This window comes from Juglans microcarpa x Juglans regia, chromosome 8S (assembly GCF_004785595.1).
Source record: "Juglans microcarpa x Juglans regia isolate MS1-56 chromosome 8S, Jm3101_v1.0, whole genome shotgun sequence".
Lineage (NCBI taxonomy): Eukaryota > Viridiplantae > Streptophyta > Magnoliopsida > Fagales > Juglandaceae > Juglans > Juglans microcarpa x Juglans regia.
In genome coordinates, this window is record NC_054609.1 from 2,614,310 (window position 1) to 2,632,722 (window position 18,413).

At 38.5% G+C, this 18,413-nt stretch overlaps 1 protein-coding gene across 4 annotated transcripts in view; it reads right to left on the bottom strand.

Annotated features, from left to right (window-relative positions):
- The window catches only part of LOC121244744 (histone-lysine N-methyltransferase ASHH2-like), a 33,501-nt gene that overhangs the window by 10,207 nt on the left and 4,881 nt on the right, over nucleotides 1–18,413 (bottom strand). For all 4 annotated transcript variants that reach the window (XR_005936491.1, XR_005936490.1, XM_041142950.1 and 1 more), the window contains exons 4-12: nucleotides 17,220–17,386; nucleotides 17,008–17,087; nucleotides 15,908–16,039; nucleotides 15,693–15,809; nucleotides 15,355–15,447; nucleotides 4,223–4,300; nucleotides 3,172–3,228; nucleotides 501–1,317; nucleotides 355–410 (exon numbers count right to left, since the gene is read on the bottom strand). Coding sequence is in view for 2 of the 4 variants with exons in the window: in XM_041142950.1 (XP_040998884.1) it covers nucleotides 355–410; nucleotides 501–1,317; nucleotides 3,172–3,228; nucleotides 4,223–4,300; nucleotides 15,355–15,447; nucleotides 15,693–15,809; nucleotides 15,908–16,039; nucleotides 17,008–17,087; nucleotides 17,220–17,386 (1,597 nt within the window). In the remaining 2 variants the exon portion in view is untranslated. The remainder of the gene's footprint in view (nucleotides 1–354; nucleotides 411–500; nucleotides 1,318–3,171; nucleotides 3,229–4,222; nucleotides 4,301–15,354; nucleotides 15,448–15,692; nucleotides 15,810–15,907; nucleotides 16,040–17,007; nucleotides 17,088–17,219; nucleotides 17,387–18,413) is intronic.

The window sequence follows — 18,413 nt, forward strand, 5'->3', positions numbered from 1 at the left end:
AGATAATATTGAAGAAATTAAATTATGAGATCCTCTGATTAACAGGTCATTGAAACACGTTTTACCATCAAAATAAACAGCCTTGAGATGCCATCATGATTTCTCAATAGTTTAGGCACATGATGCTAAGGCAAAAAAGATGATCATAAGGAATCTAAGGAAAGAAACAGGTAAGACAAGCATTCACCAAAAACCACAAAGTATTCATATGCTAATTTTCAAATGATTGAACCAGATAAAAGAAAGATCATATGGCACAAAAAACACTCGTGTATGCAACATCAACCTTTCAACTGCCTAAATCAAAACTATCAAATTCAAATGATCCAGTTGAATATTATTTAAACTGCTTACCTTTCTTTTACTAATCCCTCCCTCAGTATCCAGCAACTCATTAAGTTTCTCTTCCACTGCATGCGTTAAAGAGCATTGGCCATTAATATGGTATCCTTTGATAAAAACTCTAGTAGTCAAGACAAGCTGAATAAAAAACTCCAAACCTGCTTCAGAACGGCCGTTAGGAGAACTTGCCAAAGATCTTTTGGGTTTAGAAAGCAGTGATTGAGATTTGTTGGCTGTCACCTTAACTTTGCTGGTATTTAGAGGATTACAACTCGCCTTTCCTTTTTTAACAGAACTAGATGAGCGAGAAACTCTCATCTGAGACTGTGATTTGGATGAAACCCTCTTGTCTTCAACTGTGTCGGACTTGGAATTCATGCTAGCATTAGTGACATCAGATAGCGATTTGCTATGAGCTAAAGTTGGAGAAACTGTCTCTAATCTATTAGCATTGGATGAGGTTTTATTCGTAGCCTCCTCTTCTATGGAAGTCTCTTGCCGAACAGCAGGCAGTGATTTGCTTGTTACATCATCTGTTTGATGGGAAATTTCTACTTCCAAAGATGGTAACCTGCTCTTTGAGTCCTCCAGTTCCAACAGGCTATGTAAGTAGGAAGCAGCAGATTGATTTATAGCATCCTCTTTTCCTATGGTACTCTCCAAGTGCCTACCACCAGTTGTGCACTTCTCTATTCCATGTCTGGATTTTAATGTACTCTTTGCAGTTTGAATTTTAGCACAACTGAAGGGCCTGGCCTTAGGCATCATATCATCCATGCTATCTCCACGTCCACCATCTTTAAGAAGCATCACAGGTTCTGGGAATTCCTCATCTGAATCACCTTGAACAATTACTTCAGAATTAAGCAGATCACCGCCTATATAACCCCGACATTGAGGTGCACCGCAATAACACTTTTTGGCAGCAGCCCCAAAAACCCTGACATAGTTGTAGTCAAATGTCACCTCTTCACCCTGACAAAACAACTCAAGCTTAACATAGGATGATAGTTATAAATGCAAAACAAAGAGAGAAAATGATTAGGAAGCAACAAAGTCTCCAAAGTGTGAATTATGAGTACAGCATGTGTCACCGAGAAACATAAACTCTCCTAGTGTCTCTGTTTGTCTACTGCATGACATTGTCAACTATTCTCTTGAAAGGCAAAGATGTCCTTGTATACATTTTTCTGTTGTTTCTTAACCAAAATATGCTTACAAAAATATCCTACCACCAAACTGATATCATATACTCCTAAACTCCTGACGGGTTATGGGTTAGGTTTTAAAAAAGGTGGCTTGATGACTTTTATGATACTAAACTTTTCAAGAAACAGATTCTTCACTACTTTTACCCATGTAACGCCAATCAATCACCAATCCAAAATTTGTCACGAAAATTATCAAGGATGTGTTCTGATCATACAGGTACCTTTTTTATGACAAGGAACCACACCAAGGCAGGGCCTTGAGGGTCCATCCCTGGGGAGAACTACGAATGCATGAACTCACACGCCAAAACCATGAATCAGGCAATATAGAAGAACTCCTATTGGGGAATCAAACTTGATGTTTGAGTCTATAGACATTCCAAGCCTGTCCTTTAACCACTAGGATGCACCCCAATAGGTCATAAAGGTAAATATCAAACTGCCAAGGGAACTTATTCTTGAACCAAAGAGCTATTTCTAGATCTAGAGGTGGTTTTCTCAGTCTTAAAATTCTCAAGTTTTTTGTTTTGGATAAGTTTTATTAATGATATGACCTCTGTAATTGGGCTACGCTTATGGTTATTATCAATAAAATTCACATTTATGCAAAACGTTTTATCAATGATCAATAAAAGAGAGGCGGAGGGCATAATTGAAGTACAAGGGGACAATACAACACAAACACCAAGTGCAAAGGAAAGAGAGAAATTCCCGAAAAATAAAGCTAGGTTGTGATACCCCATATGATATGGATAAGAGTAGGTGGTGTATGGGATCCCACATTGCTTGGGAATGAGAAGTTCTTGCTTTTTATAAGGTTCCAATGGGGCTCCAATTGTATCATTGACTAGTCTTTTTGGAGTATAGGCCATGTAGTTTGGGCCTTCCATTGGAGTGTTACAGAGGTAGACATAGATTGGCGGTCATCCTAAGGAATATTACACTGAAAATAAAGCCTTAAAGTCTTCAATGTTCCTTGTATTGTCTTCAATGTCATAGCCCTCCATGACAGCAATGCTTTTCCGTGGAATAATATACAATCATTCAGAAAAGTGGCTTCTCAAGTAACAATGAATTAAACCAAGGGGCAAATAAATAGAACTTCATTTAAAAAAAAAAAAAAAAAAAAAAAGATGTGGTGCTTTCAAATATCTTCTTTATACACGGTTCTTATTTCATTCATCAACACTGCTCATTGGTCTAGGCTCCCTTGCTTTAAGCATTAGTGGAAGCACAAGGCAGCTAGTTTTCTTCCATAATGACACTTTCCAAAAGAGTTCCTGATGATGCATAGTTGCAATTTATGGAATTAAGTTATGGCTATAAAGAAAGAGTTTTGCTACACGACCTCCACCACACTCCACACTCCACATTTTTTTTAATATTTTTTTTGAGTTTTTTTTTAAATTATTTCAAATTTTCTATTCATTATTATATAATAAATATTTAATAAAAGAAAAAAATAATAAAAATTAAAAAAAATGTGGAGTGTGGAGTGTTAGGAGGTTGTGAAGATTTATTCATAAAGAAGAGTATGACAGCATAGAAATGCATGCTGATGGAGACTCAAACAAAAAAAGCTAGGCATGAAAATAACTAATGCAAGGTGCAAGCATACCTTCTTAATATCCCTTAATGCAAATAGTCCGATACAGATTTCTCCATTCACCATCCACTGCTCAGAAAACAATTAATAAATAAATATTTCATCAGAGAAGCAAAAAATCGGTTATTAATTATAATGTGAGTTTTCTGGGGACTAAGGCCACATTGAGGGAATGAGATGATAAATCTATGAATAGTAGTGAAATGATTTGTGAATAGTAATGAAATTGTTTGAATTAAGATGTTTTATTGGGTTTTGAAAAATGAGAGAGAAAAAGTTGAATAAAAATATTATAAAGTTAAATTATTGTTAGAATGTATTTGTTAATATTATTTTTGTTTTGGAATTTGAAAATGTTAAATTGTATTTTGTGTTTTGTTTGAAAGTTTGGGAAAGTTGTAAGGAATAGATAAAAAAGTTGAAGATTTGAAATTAAAAAGTGTTTGTGTTTGTATTTGAGTGATGTTTGGGAAGAAAATGAGATGAAATGAAATGAGATGGGTTCCCAAGCGAGGCCTAAAGCTCAAGCAACAGACACTAACAAAATGAGGCTAAGAGGTGCATTTCAACACATTGGCTTTTGCCAATGTTCTTACGTATCATAGAAATCATTTGTGAAAAGCTTGCAAATGGTAACTTTCAGCTAACTCCCTTAGTTTTTCATGATAAGGAAAATTATTGCAGTGGCTATTTCAATCAAGAGTAATGATACACACACAACCCTTTTTACAACCTTTTTACAATCATGTTTTAAAATGAGTATTTATGTAAAGTGATGTTGCTTTTAAGTTATTCTACACAAATGCCCCTCTTTTAAAACATGGTTGTATAAAGGATTGTGTCTATCATTTTCCTTCAATAAAAGTTCTTGCTTACCTATTAAAAAAAGGAAATTATTAATTTTTTATAAGAAAGACAGTTTTATTAATACGAATCAAATAGGCGATGCCCATGTACACAAGAAGTATACAAAAAAAAAGGAAAATTATTGCAGTAAAACATATGGCGAACGGAACAGGAGAAAAGTTTCTTCACCAATAGGTCAAGAATACAACACATTCACCTTTTCTGTACGGCAATTAGGATCACAACTATGGTTAATGAAACGGCCCAAATTTCCTTTTGCACATGCATCTATTACCTGAAAAAATGGAAACCGTGAATCACTGAAAATCAAACGAGAGAAAGGAGCATAGGAAGCATATTAATCCACAAAGTGATTTGGAATAAATTAAGAATAGTTTATGCTAAAATATTTGTTTTTTACTATTACATGTAATAAAGCCCATGGTGGAGATTCGACTACAAGAGAACTTGCTATCATTCTCATGAAGTGGATTGTTAACAAATATGTATTTTACAGCCGAAAGATCATGCAAAAATATCAAACCATGGTCTTGCCATTGAAATATAACAGCAACCAAAAATATGATATTTATCTTTAAAAGGCCTAAAGCAACTGTCCACATGGATAAAGTTAGATTACTCTTCCACAACTATACCTTATGTTTTTTTTTGTAAGTAAAATTTTATTGATAGGAAAACCCATAGCCCAAGTGCAAAGGGAGTGTACATCAAATATGTCTAATTAACACTAAGCACTAGTGAGAGATGTAAGCAAATCATATTTTTTTATTGGCACGGGGTGTCCGGGAACAGCTCCCCGACTAATGCACAGTCCCTCAGCAATGAGTTTTTTCCAGCTCAGCCACAACAGCCCCTTTTCCTTGCCTTGTCTTCATCCGAGAAAGCCCTGTCAGACTCCTTTTCATCAAAATTCTGCAGCAAAAGAATTTTCCGCTGGTCATTAATGTTCCCAAAGACTTCCTTGTTCCATTTTTTCAGATCACTTTTCAAGGCTTTAAGTTTCCCAACCACGAAATTAGGAGTGCCCGAAAAGTGGTAAGAGGACCACCATGAGCTAACTTTATCCATGAACCGGCTACTTTCAGCCACACATTCTCGAATTTAAAGTATCTCCGCTCCTCATGAAGGCCCCCACAATCCAATAAGAGTGGAAAATGATCAGAGCATAGTCTAGGGAGACGTTTTTGCCATAAGTTAGGAAAGTGGCCCTCCCATGAAGGGAGACGATGAATCTGTCCACCATTAGACCAGGTATAGTCTCCTCCCACCAAAGGTTGATCAACCAAATCCAGCTCAAAAATTTGGGTTGAAAAATCAGCCATTGCTGGCCCGATACTAGAGTCCCCTGACCTTTCGCTCGGGAACCGAGTGATGTTAAAATCCCCTCCAATACACAAAGGGCCATCCCACCAACTGCACAAGCCTGCAATTTCATCCCATAAAAGCTTTCTATTGCTGTCGACATTAGGCCCATATACTCCGGCAAAACCCCATCTAAAACCATCATCCAAGTTCGTGAAAGAACAAGCCACCAAAAAGTTCGTCGACATACTCCAATGTCAAATTGACTACTCTCTTATCCCACATCACTATGATACCTCCTAAGGCTCCTTAGAAGGTAGAGAGACCCAACCCGTGTAAGAGCAACCCCACAAACTTCTGATTATATTCCTGTCAACAATCTTCAACTAAGTCTCCTGCAAATTGATTACATCAACCTTCCATTCCCTAATTAAGTTATTCACCCATAGGCACTTGTTCGGGTCGTTCAGCCCCCGAACATTCCATGACAGAATCTTAAACTTCATAAGGCATCAAGATGTGCCCTATCATTATGCCTCCCCCTGTTGGCACTTCCTTCCCTTGAGTCATAAGTGATGGAACAAGCAAGCCTCTTAAGCTCCCTTGCTTTCTTAGAATCTGGTTGGGAGGGTCTGTCCTGCTTCAATGGCAATGAGGAGAGCTTTAAACCGATCCTTAAAACCTTCGCAGGAAATCCCTACGCATTGTCAAATTTCATCTACCTTGCAAAGAATCCAGTCTAAGTGTAGCCTAGACCATAAAGGCACTGGAGGCAGAGAACAGAGGGGACTGGGCTCATCTCCAATATCCTCCATTTCATTGAGAGAAGCACTGACCCCACACTCCTTACATACCAACTACAATTCCATCCCATCCACTGACCCATCTTTCAAAAGTTGATCATCAGTTGAAAAAGCCCCCTCCTCTTCTTCCAAAGTGCATAAGACCCTGGAAGGGACCTCGTTTGTAACTGACAGTGACCCCAAGGCTGTAGCAGCAACATAAAAGTGTGTCTGAGTTAACCCCGTTGAGATCAACACCTCATCACTGCTATTCACCTCTGCCAAGGCAAGAGACTCCTCCTCGTTGAAAAGTGGCAAGTCGTTGGCTATCACAGTCCCTTTCTGTGCAACCAGTGGGCTATCGGTGGGCTGTCGGTGGCCTGAAGACGAGTGGAAGCTTCAGTCCGAGCCGATCCATCTGAAGCCGTCGTTTTGTCGCGGCTTTGCTCCCCCTACCGAGACCAGAAGTCATGTCGTTTTCAAAACTAGCCTAGAGATTGTTTACACTCAATGGGATTTGAACCTTGGACCTTAGAGGGAGAATACCACCAAGACCAAGGTCTTTACCACTTGAGCCAACCCTTAGCGGTTTACAAGCAAATCATGAAAATTGTCCTCATTACAAGTAATGGCCAATGCCCAATAGAGTAAAGTATTATAAAAATAAAATAAAAAATAAAAAAATCTCTTCAACTCATCCAAAGAACATTTCCTGTCTTCAACTTGAACTATCTTTGTCTTCAGCTCATCCACAATACTATGTCTTATGCCGTCTCCATCTATAGTAGTATTCAACTTGAACTATCTCAACCTATCACCCATACAAAATGTTCTAGGAAGCATATGCCAATCCAACACACAAATTTCACCATCCTCTCCAATCTTAAACCCCAATGGAGTTTTCCCACAAGACCAACCCATTTTTTTTATATAGTTAATAAGAAAATTTTATTACCATGAATAGGCAAAGCCCAAGTACATAGGATGTATACAAAGGAAATACCTACTTCACACTAGAAATGAAAAGAGACTAAAGCAAATCCTAGAAATTATCATCATTCACTACAAGAGCCTTAGCCCACAAACACAAAGTACTAAAGAAGGAATCCCTAAGTTCTCCCATTGAGCATTCTCTGTCTTCGAAGCATCTCTCATTCCTTTCCAAACAAAGACACCACATCAAGCACAAAGGAATCATCTTCCATATGGCAACAACACGTTTTCTCTCCTCAAAACCATTCCAACATGCAAGAAGATCCACCACTTCCTTAGGCATCACCCAATCAATACCCATCCGACCAAAAATCTCATTCCACAAGGACTTGACCACCTCACAATGAAGAAAAAGATGGTTTATTTTTTTTAATCGGTAAACAAAATTTTTATTTTTATTTTTTTTTTTATAAGAAGAAATTTCATTGATATAAAGATAGGCATAACCTAGGTATACCGCAAGTATACATGTGAGTACACCAATTTAAGAGCTAGAAACTATTACAAGAAAATCATGGAAGCTGAGACCATTTATATCTAAAGCAATGGCCCACATAAATAAAGTCTTCTAGAAAAAACTCCTAAACTCCTCCGAGGAAAGTTCATGATCCTCAAAATGTCTATCATTTCTTTCGCTCCAAATACACCAAAGAATACAAATGGGAGCCAAGATTTTATTGATCGTAAGAATAGGCAAGAGCCCAGATATACGGGAGAAAAAGATGGTTTATAGATTCACCATCTTTCTTGCACATGGAGCACCAATCAACTACACACATACCACGCTTTCTTAGATTATCCATGGTCAGAAGTTTACCAAGAGATACCAACCAACAGAAAAACGCCACCTTATTAGGTACTTTCACTCTCCATATGCTTTTCCAAGGGTACTCAAAGCCACAATGACAGGTTAACACCTTATAGAATAAACTAACCGAAAATTGAGAATTTCCTGCATGAACCCACAGCAATCTATCCTCCCTTCCCTGTACAAACTTCGAATTATAAAGTCTTCCTAAAAAATCAGAAACTACATTCACTTCCCAATCATGCGCATATCTAACAAAATCTACATTTCATTGAAAATTATTATTCATTTTTTTAATAAGTAAAAATATTGTATATATCAAAAGGAGAAACCAAGTACACTGAATGTATACAAGAAAACAGCTTGCCCAAAAAGACCATAAAAAAATAATAAAAAAAAAAACCCAAAATACACCAGACCCGACCCCAACCCGTATTTCCCGTAGAACTAAAACTCTTCCCGAATACCAACCCCAACACCTTGATTCCCATCTTCACAATACCCCCCCTTTTACTTATCAAAAAAAAACAATACCCCCCCTTTAGACTTCCCTCTAGTTGAGCTACCACTCTTAGCGTTGTAGTTGATTGTTATAGTTGACAATTATTATTCATACAAGAAAAAGAATCAACCACAGCAGCATCTTAATCCGTAGCAATCCTACAAAGAGAAAGAAAAGCAAATCTTCAGAGCTGAATCCCCACACCCAATATCATGCCAAAAAAGTATCATTTTCCCATCCCCCACCTTAAATATAATATGATTGGCAAACTCCCTCCAGCCCTTCCGAATGGGACCACAAGCTCACCCCATAAGCTCCCCTTACTTCATTTGAACACCAACCCCCCCCCCCCCCCCCAAAAAAAAAAAAAACATACTCCCATATTTAACATCAACAACATTTTTCCATAAGGCATCTCTCTCAATATGATATCTCCAAAGCCATTTCCCAAGGAGTACTTTGTTAAAAAGCCTCAAATTTTGCACTCTCAAACCTCCAAAAGAAACCGGTTGACAAACCTTTATTCCAACTAACCAAACTTTTTATCCTCTCCTTTACCTCCCCACAAAAATTCCGAAAAATCCTCTTCAATCCTTTTTGCCACCCCCGCCAGCAAAGGAAAAAGAGAAAGAGAATAAGTCGGAAGATTAGACAACGTGCTTTTAATCAAGGTTATTCTTCCCCCTTTAGACAAATATAACTTCTTCCATCCAGCTAAACTCCTTTCGATCTTCTCAATCACCACATCCCAAATTGTGACAGATTTATTTATTTATTTATTGATAGGTAAAAGAGGTTTTATTGATCCACGTAAATAGGCAAAGCCCGAGTACACAGGAAGTATACAGGAAAGAGCCTAATTACAAAACTAAGTACTACGGAGAGTAGCATAAAAGTCGTTAAGACTCGTTCCATTCAATGCAATAGAAGAAGCCCAAAGCAACAATGTACGAAGAAAAAAAAAAAAAAAAAGCTCTAAAACCATCCGAAGAGCGTTCCCTATTCTCGAAACAGCGGCCATTTCTTTCGGTCCATGTGCACCACATTAAACATAAAGGCATCATCTTCCACACAGTTGCAATCTGTCGATTGCCCCTAATCCCTCGCCAACAAGACAATAAATCTATCACCCTCCTGGGCATAGCCCATGCGATGCCGAGCCTGGAGAGGATTTCATCCCATAATACCCTAACTACTTCGCAATGAAGAAGAAGGTGATGATCCACTAATTCACTGTTGTGTTTGCACATGAAGCACCAATCCATTATGTAGAATCCACGCTTTCTTAACTTGTCTATAGTCAGAATTTTACCATGGGAAGCCATCCAACCGAAGAAAGCTACCTTGAGGGGGACATTGCTCCTCCAAATGTTCTTCCAAGGGAAAGCATTGGGAGTGGGAGTTATCAAGGCCTTGTAGCGCAAGCGAACTGAAAATTTCTAGTTCCCTGTGCATGTCCAGAGTAATTTGTCCTCCCTTCCCGCCCTTAGTTTCAGCGCGTATAACACGCTATAGAAATTAGTGATGTCTCCCACCTCCCAATCCTAGACAGCTCTAGTGAATCTCACGGACCAATGGCAGTACTGCACATATTATCAGCCACTGAGGAACCTAATCTGAAGCAATCCTATAAAGGGAGGGGAAAGCATTTTTCAAGGCAATATCCCCACACCAAATATCGTGCCAAACCTGATTCGCGTACCCCTTCCCACCTCAAACCTGCAGTTATCGAGAAAAACATCCCAACCATTCCGGATAAGCTTCCAAACTCCCACGCCATAAGGTCCTCTTACTTCCTTAGAGCACCATCCTCCCCAAACACTCCCGTATTTGACATCTAGAATATTCCTCCAAAGAGCGTCTCCTTCCTAATGATAAGCCATAGCCATTTCCCAATAAGTGCCTTGTTGAAACTTCTCAACTTTCTTACACCTAACCCACTGCAAGACATAGGGCTGCATACTTTATCCCATTTAATCAAATTGAATTTTTTTCATCCTCTATCCCTCCCCATAAGAAATCACGGAAAATTTTCTCCAGTCTATTTGACACCCCTGGAGGCACGGGAAATAAAGAAGGAAGTACATTGGGAGATTAGATAACGTACTCTTAATAAGTGTGATTCTCCCACCCTTAGACAAGTAGATTCTCTTCCAACCCACCAGTTTGCCTTCAATTTTCTCAACAACCCCATGCCACATTACCTTGGATTTAAGAAAGGCTCCCAAAGGGAGTCCAAGGTACTTCATAGGCAAGGATGAAACCTTGCAGCCCAAGATGGCAGCTACTTCACTTAAGTTATTAAATGAGCCAATAGGAACTACTTCCGACTTTGATAAATTTACCTTAAGGCCAGATACAGCTTCAAAGCAAAGAAGTAGTGCTCTTAGTGAGCAAATCTGATCCAGATCCGGTTCACAAAAAATCAGCGTATCATCGGCAAAAAGAAGATGGGAGACTGTCAAGCTACCATGTGAGGAACCACCTACCGAGAAACCCGAGATGGAACCCCTATCCACCACCCCTTCCAGCATTCTGCTCAGCGCATCCATGACGAGAATAAATAAGAGCGGGGATAATGGATCCCCTTGTCTCAAACCCCGAGAATTGTTGAAGAAGCCTTCGGGAGTGCCATTGACCAAGACGAAAAATCTGACAGTTGTAATACAATGCTTTATCCATTGACACCATCTTTCCCCAAAGTCGTACCTACCAAGTATATACAACAAGAAATCCCAGTTCGCATGATCAAAAGCCTTTTCCGTATCCAATTTACACAGGAGACCCGGAATGCCGGTTCTGACTCTACTCTCTAGGCATTCGTTAGCAATGAGGATCGAATCTAGTATTTATCTTCCTTTCACAAAAGCATTTTGGGACTTCAAGATGATCTTCCCCATTCGCTTAACCGCTTCGCTAGAACTTTAGAGATGATCTTATAAACCCCGCTCACCAAGCTTATAGGACAGAAATCATTCACTTCCACCGACCTCGCCCTCTTGGTAATAAAAGCGATGAAAGAGACATTAAGGCTCTTCTCGAATTTCATAAAAAAGTAAAATTCGATAAAAACCTTCATTAGATCCTCCTTGATAATGTCCCAAAAAAGCGTGAAAAAAGGCCATTGGAAAGCCTAGACCCGGTGCTTTATCTTTGTCCGTACCTTTTAACACGCCAAGCACCTCTCCTTTGTCGAAAGGCCTCTCCAACCGAGCCGCGCTTGTGTGGTCAATAGAATCAAAAACTAAACCGTCTACCTATGGTCTCCAAAGGTACTGCTATGTCAGAAGCGTATCATAAAAGTGAACAATACAATCCTTAATGGCATCTCTACCCAATAAAACCATGCCCTCCGCATGAAGGACCTCTATGGCGTTGTTTCTTCGAAGAGAGTTTGCAACTCTATGAAAAAACTTTGTACTCTTGTCCCCTTCCTTCAACCAAAGGGCCCGTGATTTTTGCCTCCACGAGATCTCCTCCATAAGAGTACTTTTTCCCAGCTCAGCAACTACAATCATTTTCCTTGCCCTATCATCAACCGATAGAGTCCTTTCCACCTCTTTTCCATCAAATTGTTGTAGCTCCAAAAAGAGTTTGTCCCACTGGTCATTAATGTTCCCAAAGACTTCCAGATTCCACTTTTCTTTAGATCATTCTTCAAAGCTTTAAGCTTCCCAGCTAAAACAAAACTAGGAGTGCTCGTGAGCTGATAAGAGGACCACCACGAGCTGACTTTCTCTACGAACACATCCACCTTCAACTACATGTTCTCAAACTTGAAGTATCTTCGTCCCTCATGAAGGCCCCCGCAATCTAGCAAAAGGGGGAAATGATCGGAACAAAGCTGAGGGAGCCATTTTTGGCATAAATTGGGGAAATGGGCCTCCCAAGAAGAAGAAACAATGAACCTATCCTACCTCGACCAAGCCCTTCCGTTTGACCAAGTGAAGTCTCTCCCTGCTAAAGGGAGATCCACCAAGTCTAACTCAAATAAAAGAGCTGAGAAATCAGCCATGGCTGAACCCGAGCTAGAATCCCCCGACTGCTCACTCGAAAACCGGGTGACGTTGAAATCACCCCCGATACACCACAGAACATCCCACCAACTACACAAGCCAGCAATCTCGTCCTAGAGGAGTTTTCTACTACTATCGTTGTTGGGCCCGTAAGCACCAACAAACCCCCAACCAAAACCATCATCCACATTCGAGAAAGAACATGCTACCGAAAATTCACCGACGCAGTCCTCCACAAAGTTAACTACTCTTTTGTCCCACATGACTGGGATACCCCCTGAAGCACCCTTGGAAGCGAGGGTGATCCATCCTGCATAAGGGCAATTCCACAAACTTCTGATAATGAGCCTGTCAATAAACTCTAGTTTCGTTTCCTGCAAACAAATAACATATGCCTTCCATTCCCGTAATAAATTATTCATTTTAAGGCACTTGTTCAAGTCATTCAACCCCCGCACATTCCATGAGAGAATCTTGGGCTTCATGGATCACCAAGATTCTCCCTATCCTTGTGTCGCCCCCTGCTTGCGCTACCCTCCCATGCATTATAGTTTACGAAGCAGGCAAGTCTATTAAGATCCCTATCCTTCTTAACTGCAGATCTGGCAAGTAAAGGCTGACCTGCTATTATGGCGATGATTAGAGCTTGCATCTCGTCCTCATAACCCTCACAAGACATCCCCATGCAATGGCGCATATCATGAACCTTTTGGAGGATCCAATCTATTTGTGGATCAGCCCTTGAAGCAGCTAGTGGCAACGAACAAAGGGGTGTAGGCACATCCCCGGGTTCAGCCGGGTCAATTAACTGAGCGTCAGCCACTAGCTCCTTGCATACTAGCTGTAAATCTGACCCAAAAGATGATACATCATCCGAGATCCCTCCATCTAAAGAAGCCCTTGCTGTGCACAGGACCGTGGATATAGTCTCTGAGAGACCTAACAAAGGCTAAGGGGCTTCGGGGGCTTCCCCTATAGCTGGCCTAGATGATGACGGCTCCCCCAAGTTGCTAAACCTGCCATCCGCAGCCAGGAGCTCCTCCAAAATAAGAGGTGATTCAGGGGCTTCCCCCGTAGCTGGCCCAGAAGAGGACGGCTCCCCCACGCTGCAAAACCTACCATTTATGAGAAGCCCCCAAGGGAAGACCAAGATATCTCATAGGCAACGAAGATACCTTACACCCCATAATATTGGTCAGATCTGAAATATTCGAAATGGAACCCACAGGATCAACTTCAGATTTGGATAAGTTGACTCTAAGTCCCGAAACAGCTTCAAAACATAACAAAAGTGCTCTCAAAGCACGAAGATGTTCTTGATTAGGCTCACTAAAAATCAAAGTATCATCAACAAAGAGATGATGAGAGACTTTTACGCTACTCCGAGACTCATCTCCCACCACAAAACCCGACAAAAAACTTTTTTTTTTTTAATGTCGGGGAACATTTCCAAGGTAGGGCCCTTCAGACCCACTCGACAAAAAACTTCCTTCCACAGCCACTTCAATCATTCTACTCAAGCCATCCATAACACGGACAAAAAGAAAAGGCGATAGAGGATCTCCTTGTCTTAAACCACGAGAACTGTTGAAGAACCTAACCGGAGAACCATTCACCAAAATGGAAAATCTCGATATCGAAATGCAATGCTTGATCCACGAAATCCATTTCTCTCCAAAACCATATCTCCCAAGTAAGTACAAGAGAAACTCCCAGCTAACATGGTCATAAGTTTTTTCCATGTCCAATTAACTAAAATTCCAGATTCCCCCAACTTGATTCTACTCTCCAAACATTCATTAGCAATTAAAACCGAATCAAGAATTTGTCTCCCCCTCACAAATGTATTTTGAGACTTCAAAATGATCTTCTCCACCACCACACTCATACGATTAGCTAGCACCTTAAAAATAATCTTGTATACCCCGTTTACCAAACTAATAGTTACTATAACCACCTTGATAGAATCAAAAAATAAAATGCAAATACAAATACAAAACATAACATTCAGCTGAGAGATCCAAAAATATCATCCATTGCTACCAATGGCCTAAAATCTTAGCACACAGTTGATTTCCTGACACTTTCTCAAAATTAGTAAAGTTTACAGCACCATGCTTAGCTTATCTCATTTACACCCATTAACCTTTGAATTTTTAAATAAAAAATAAAGGATGATCCAAGGGTGATAAAAATGCCACATTAAATATAGTGGGATGGGAATGCCATATATAGCATTACTTGCGAGAAAATACACTTTGCACACACAAATGATCACTCATTTTGCAATGTGGTACCCAAACTACAGCTTTTGCCGCGTTGCAGCTGCAAACTATCAAAAAGTTGCGATGTCCATCCTTAAGATCCGACTGCCAAGAATGCGCCATGCAAACTACGTTCCATCCATCTTAACATTCAAAATTGGATGGAGAGTACTATTTAAAAGTGAGACTTTTTTTTTAACTACATCATAAGTGGTAGCCTAGGTACCACATTGCAGAATGAGTGACAGTTTGAGAGTGCATAGTATATAATGAACAGTCAAGAAAATGCTGTATCATATAAAATAATGATAATTTGTTTTTGCAAGTTTCTATAATTCCACTAGATGACAAATAAAAAAAGTGAGACAATTGATGGCCTAAGGAATATCTAATGTTAGTTACTTGGGGTGGGGAGTAGTAAGACAAGTGGACCTCGTGGAATTAAACAGATAGATGTATATCATTGCTGAAGTTCCCACATTGTATATAAGTATTTGGAACTTGATGTCATCAAACTACACTCATTGAGGACTAAATGCCAGAGAAGTTCTAAATACCATAAAGAATAATTTGGAATCACAACATGCTATCAACAATTTATAATTTAACAAAAAGTTACCCAAGTTTCAGAAAAATGATTATAAAGAGGACAGATCCAAACCTCACTGCCATTCAATGTCATGAAATAGAAATGTCTATGACCCTTCAACGCATACTCTTTTTGCCGTGCTTCATAAGCATGCATATCAAGCACCTGATGGAACCATATGGTAGAAATCTTTGTCAGAGAAAGCCATGTTACAGATGCACTACACCACCACCCGCATGCATGGGCGTGCACACACCAAAGCACTTCAGCAGATATAGCAAGGTCAAAGGTAAGTTCAAAACCCATAAAGATTCCATTATTCTAAACCACTGAGAAATTAATTCAATTGGCCAGGAAGAAAGTCCAGATCCACACAGGGAGAGAGAGAGAGAGAGATATTCTTGATTTACCTCTCCAACATATTCAATAAGAAAATGCCCTTTGGATATATCCTCTAGCAACTTTAGCCCATAACCCTTCTTCCCACTACGAAACCATTCCAGTCTAGCATATTTCTGTTTCTGGAACTGCAAATAAACATTCAATTAAACAATGCCCCCTACTCACAATGAATTTCAATAGGACAAACAAATAGATCGCTAGCTGCAGTAAACAGCTAAGTTACCTGTTGATTTGAACATAAGTCTCCACATGGACAGGTGCCTTGTACGCATTCAATATTAAGCATTCGGTTCAGACATTCATCTCCACAACCCAACTGATCATTTGAAGCTGGTTTGCAATGGCAAACCATTATCTGATTAAGAAATCATAAAATACATAACATTAGAAAAATGAAAACTGGCCACCATAGCCGCACCTTTTGCATGGGGATATATAACAGGAAAAGGAGACAAAAATCATTGATAGGAAAAAAGCATGAAAGTGAGAAATATTTGGGTGTATATGAAAAGGGGAAACAGAAGTCTAATATTTAACACAAAAAGAATAATGGACACAATGTGCTGCATGAGGACAAAAGGAATATATTTATGTTGTGTGCAAATTAATCTATTGATCATGTGAAGATAATAACTGTAAAGTAGACTATGTTATTCAAAATCTGATGAATACCAACTCCATTAGTTCGGTTCGAAATCAATCCGCCAACTTCCCAAGTGGTACCTTTTTTATAGAAGAGTAGGGTATCCCAATCTTTTCTTATGAGTTAAAAAGAATGATAGAGATCAAAAAATTCAAAATAACAATAAAGGTATCCCAATTTTAAGTGGTACCCTTTTATTTACTATTAACAATAAAATACTTATTTACTATTAACAATAAAATACTTATTTACTATTAACAATAAAATACTTATTTACTATTAACAATAAAATACTTATTTACTATTAACAATAAAATAGTTTGGTTTGGCATTCCAATGGGCATGTCAGAACATAAAACGATAACTTATGCATATCTATTTCATCATAGTTCATCAAACAACAAAATATTTTTTGCTAGATGTGGTTTCTTGTTAAACTAGTTAAATGGGAGGCAACATTGGAATTTTTTTTTTTTTTTTTCGCAAAACCTAAATATTGAAAACTATTAGGTGATTTGCTTTGTTAGTAGCATGAATTATTCTACTTGACATACAGTTTATATCCTATTTATTACTAGTACCATAGAAGGAAAGCTAAAATTTCCCAACATCTACTGAAAAAGATAAACAGGTAGCAAATCAACAATACCAATAATTGAAATTAGAGGTCAATTATGTACCTCATCAATAGTCTGAGTTTTACGCTTACGATGCAAAAACTCATTATTAGAAGTACACTTAAAAGTTGATTCTTGGTAACCTGAGGAGAAAAAAACAAGTATCATAAATCAGAAAATGTGAAAATAAAAGATGACATAATAACTCAACATAAGTCTGGTTTAAGCTTGTATCCAATCTTACTGATCTGCTATCACTACTAAATATCACATACCTGTTGAACGCTTACATTCCGATGCCTTATAATTTAAGCGGGCATCATTAACATCTTCTTCACCAGAGGCATCAGATATATCCAACTCTACATTGATCTCTGCATTGGACTTCTCTTGAGGTATTGAGCAATCAGCAAAGGCTATATCCATGTTTTCCTTACAGGTCCTTTAAAAATGAAAAACACAAAGCAAAATCAAATGTTCGATACTAAATAAAAATTTAAAAATAATAGATGCTAAAAAATATTTTAGCTGGGTAAACCTTTGAAAATAGAAGGTAAAAACATATAACAGAAAGAACTAATGGACCACAAATGATTCCAAGCACCAAAGAAAGGCAAAAAAAAATTAATCAATTGAAATAATGAACTGCATGTGATTGCATATACCAAAGACAAAAATGTTCAGATTATAAGGTACTCAATTAGTCCCAGAACGGCAATGAAATATGGAAGTTCTGAGATGAGAGACTCCAATCTAACAGGGGAACTCTCAAATCCCGAAAAGAGAACACCACAGATGCCCTTCATTTCTTAAATCACATATGATCTGAACATGGTTATTCTCACTGTTCCAACTAAAAAATGAATTCACCTTACCAATAAACACATCTAAAAGTCAAAACTTCCATCAAAATGTTAACATAAATGACATTATAAGTACATACATGTCAAAATATTATAAGCGCACATCCCTTCAGCCTCTCACTAGATAGATTTGCATCTCTCTTTCCTTTAAGAACCTTTAAGGCCTTGTTTGCATTCAAAACCCACCTCAAGTCCTCAACTCATCTCATCTCATCTCATCATTACAACTTTCCCAAATTCCCACACAAAATATAATAAACAATTCAACTTTTTCAAATCCCAAAACAACTTTTCTAAATTTCCACACAAAATATAATAAATAATTCAACTTTTATTCTACTATTCATAAACCATCTCAACCCATCTCAACCCATCTCAACTCATCTCTTAATCCAAACCACTCCTTAAGTCTAAACTCAGGTCACAAGGGATGTTTTTAATAAGTAAATAATAATTTCATTTTATACTGCAAAGGACCAATCCGAGTACACGTGATGTACACAAGAAAGAAGGCTATCTAGAAGGTGAAAACAATACAAGAAAATAATGTAAATTCAGTCCCCATGAAAATAATGCAAATTCAGCCCATGGAGATCTATAGTGGCT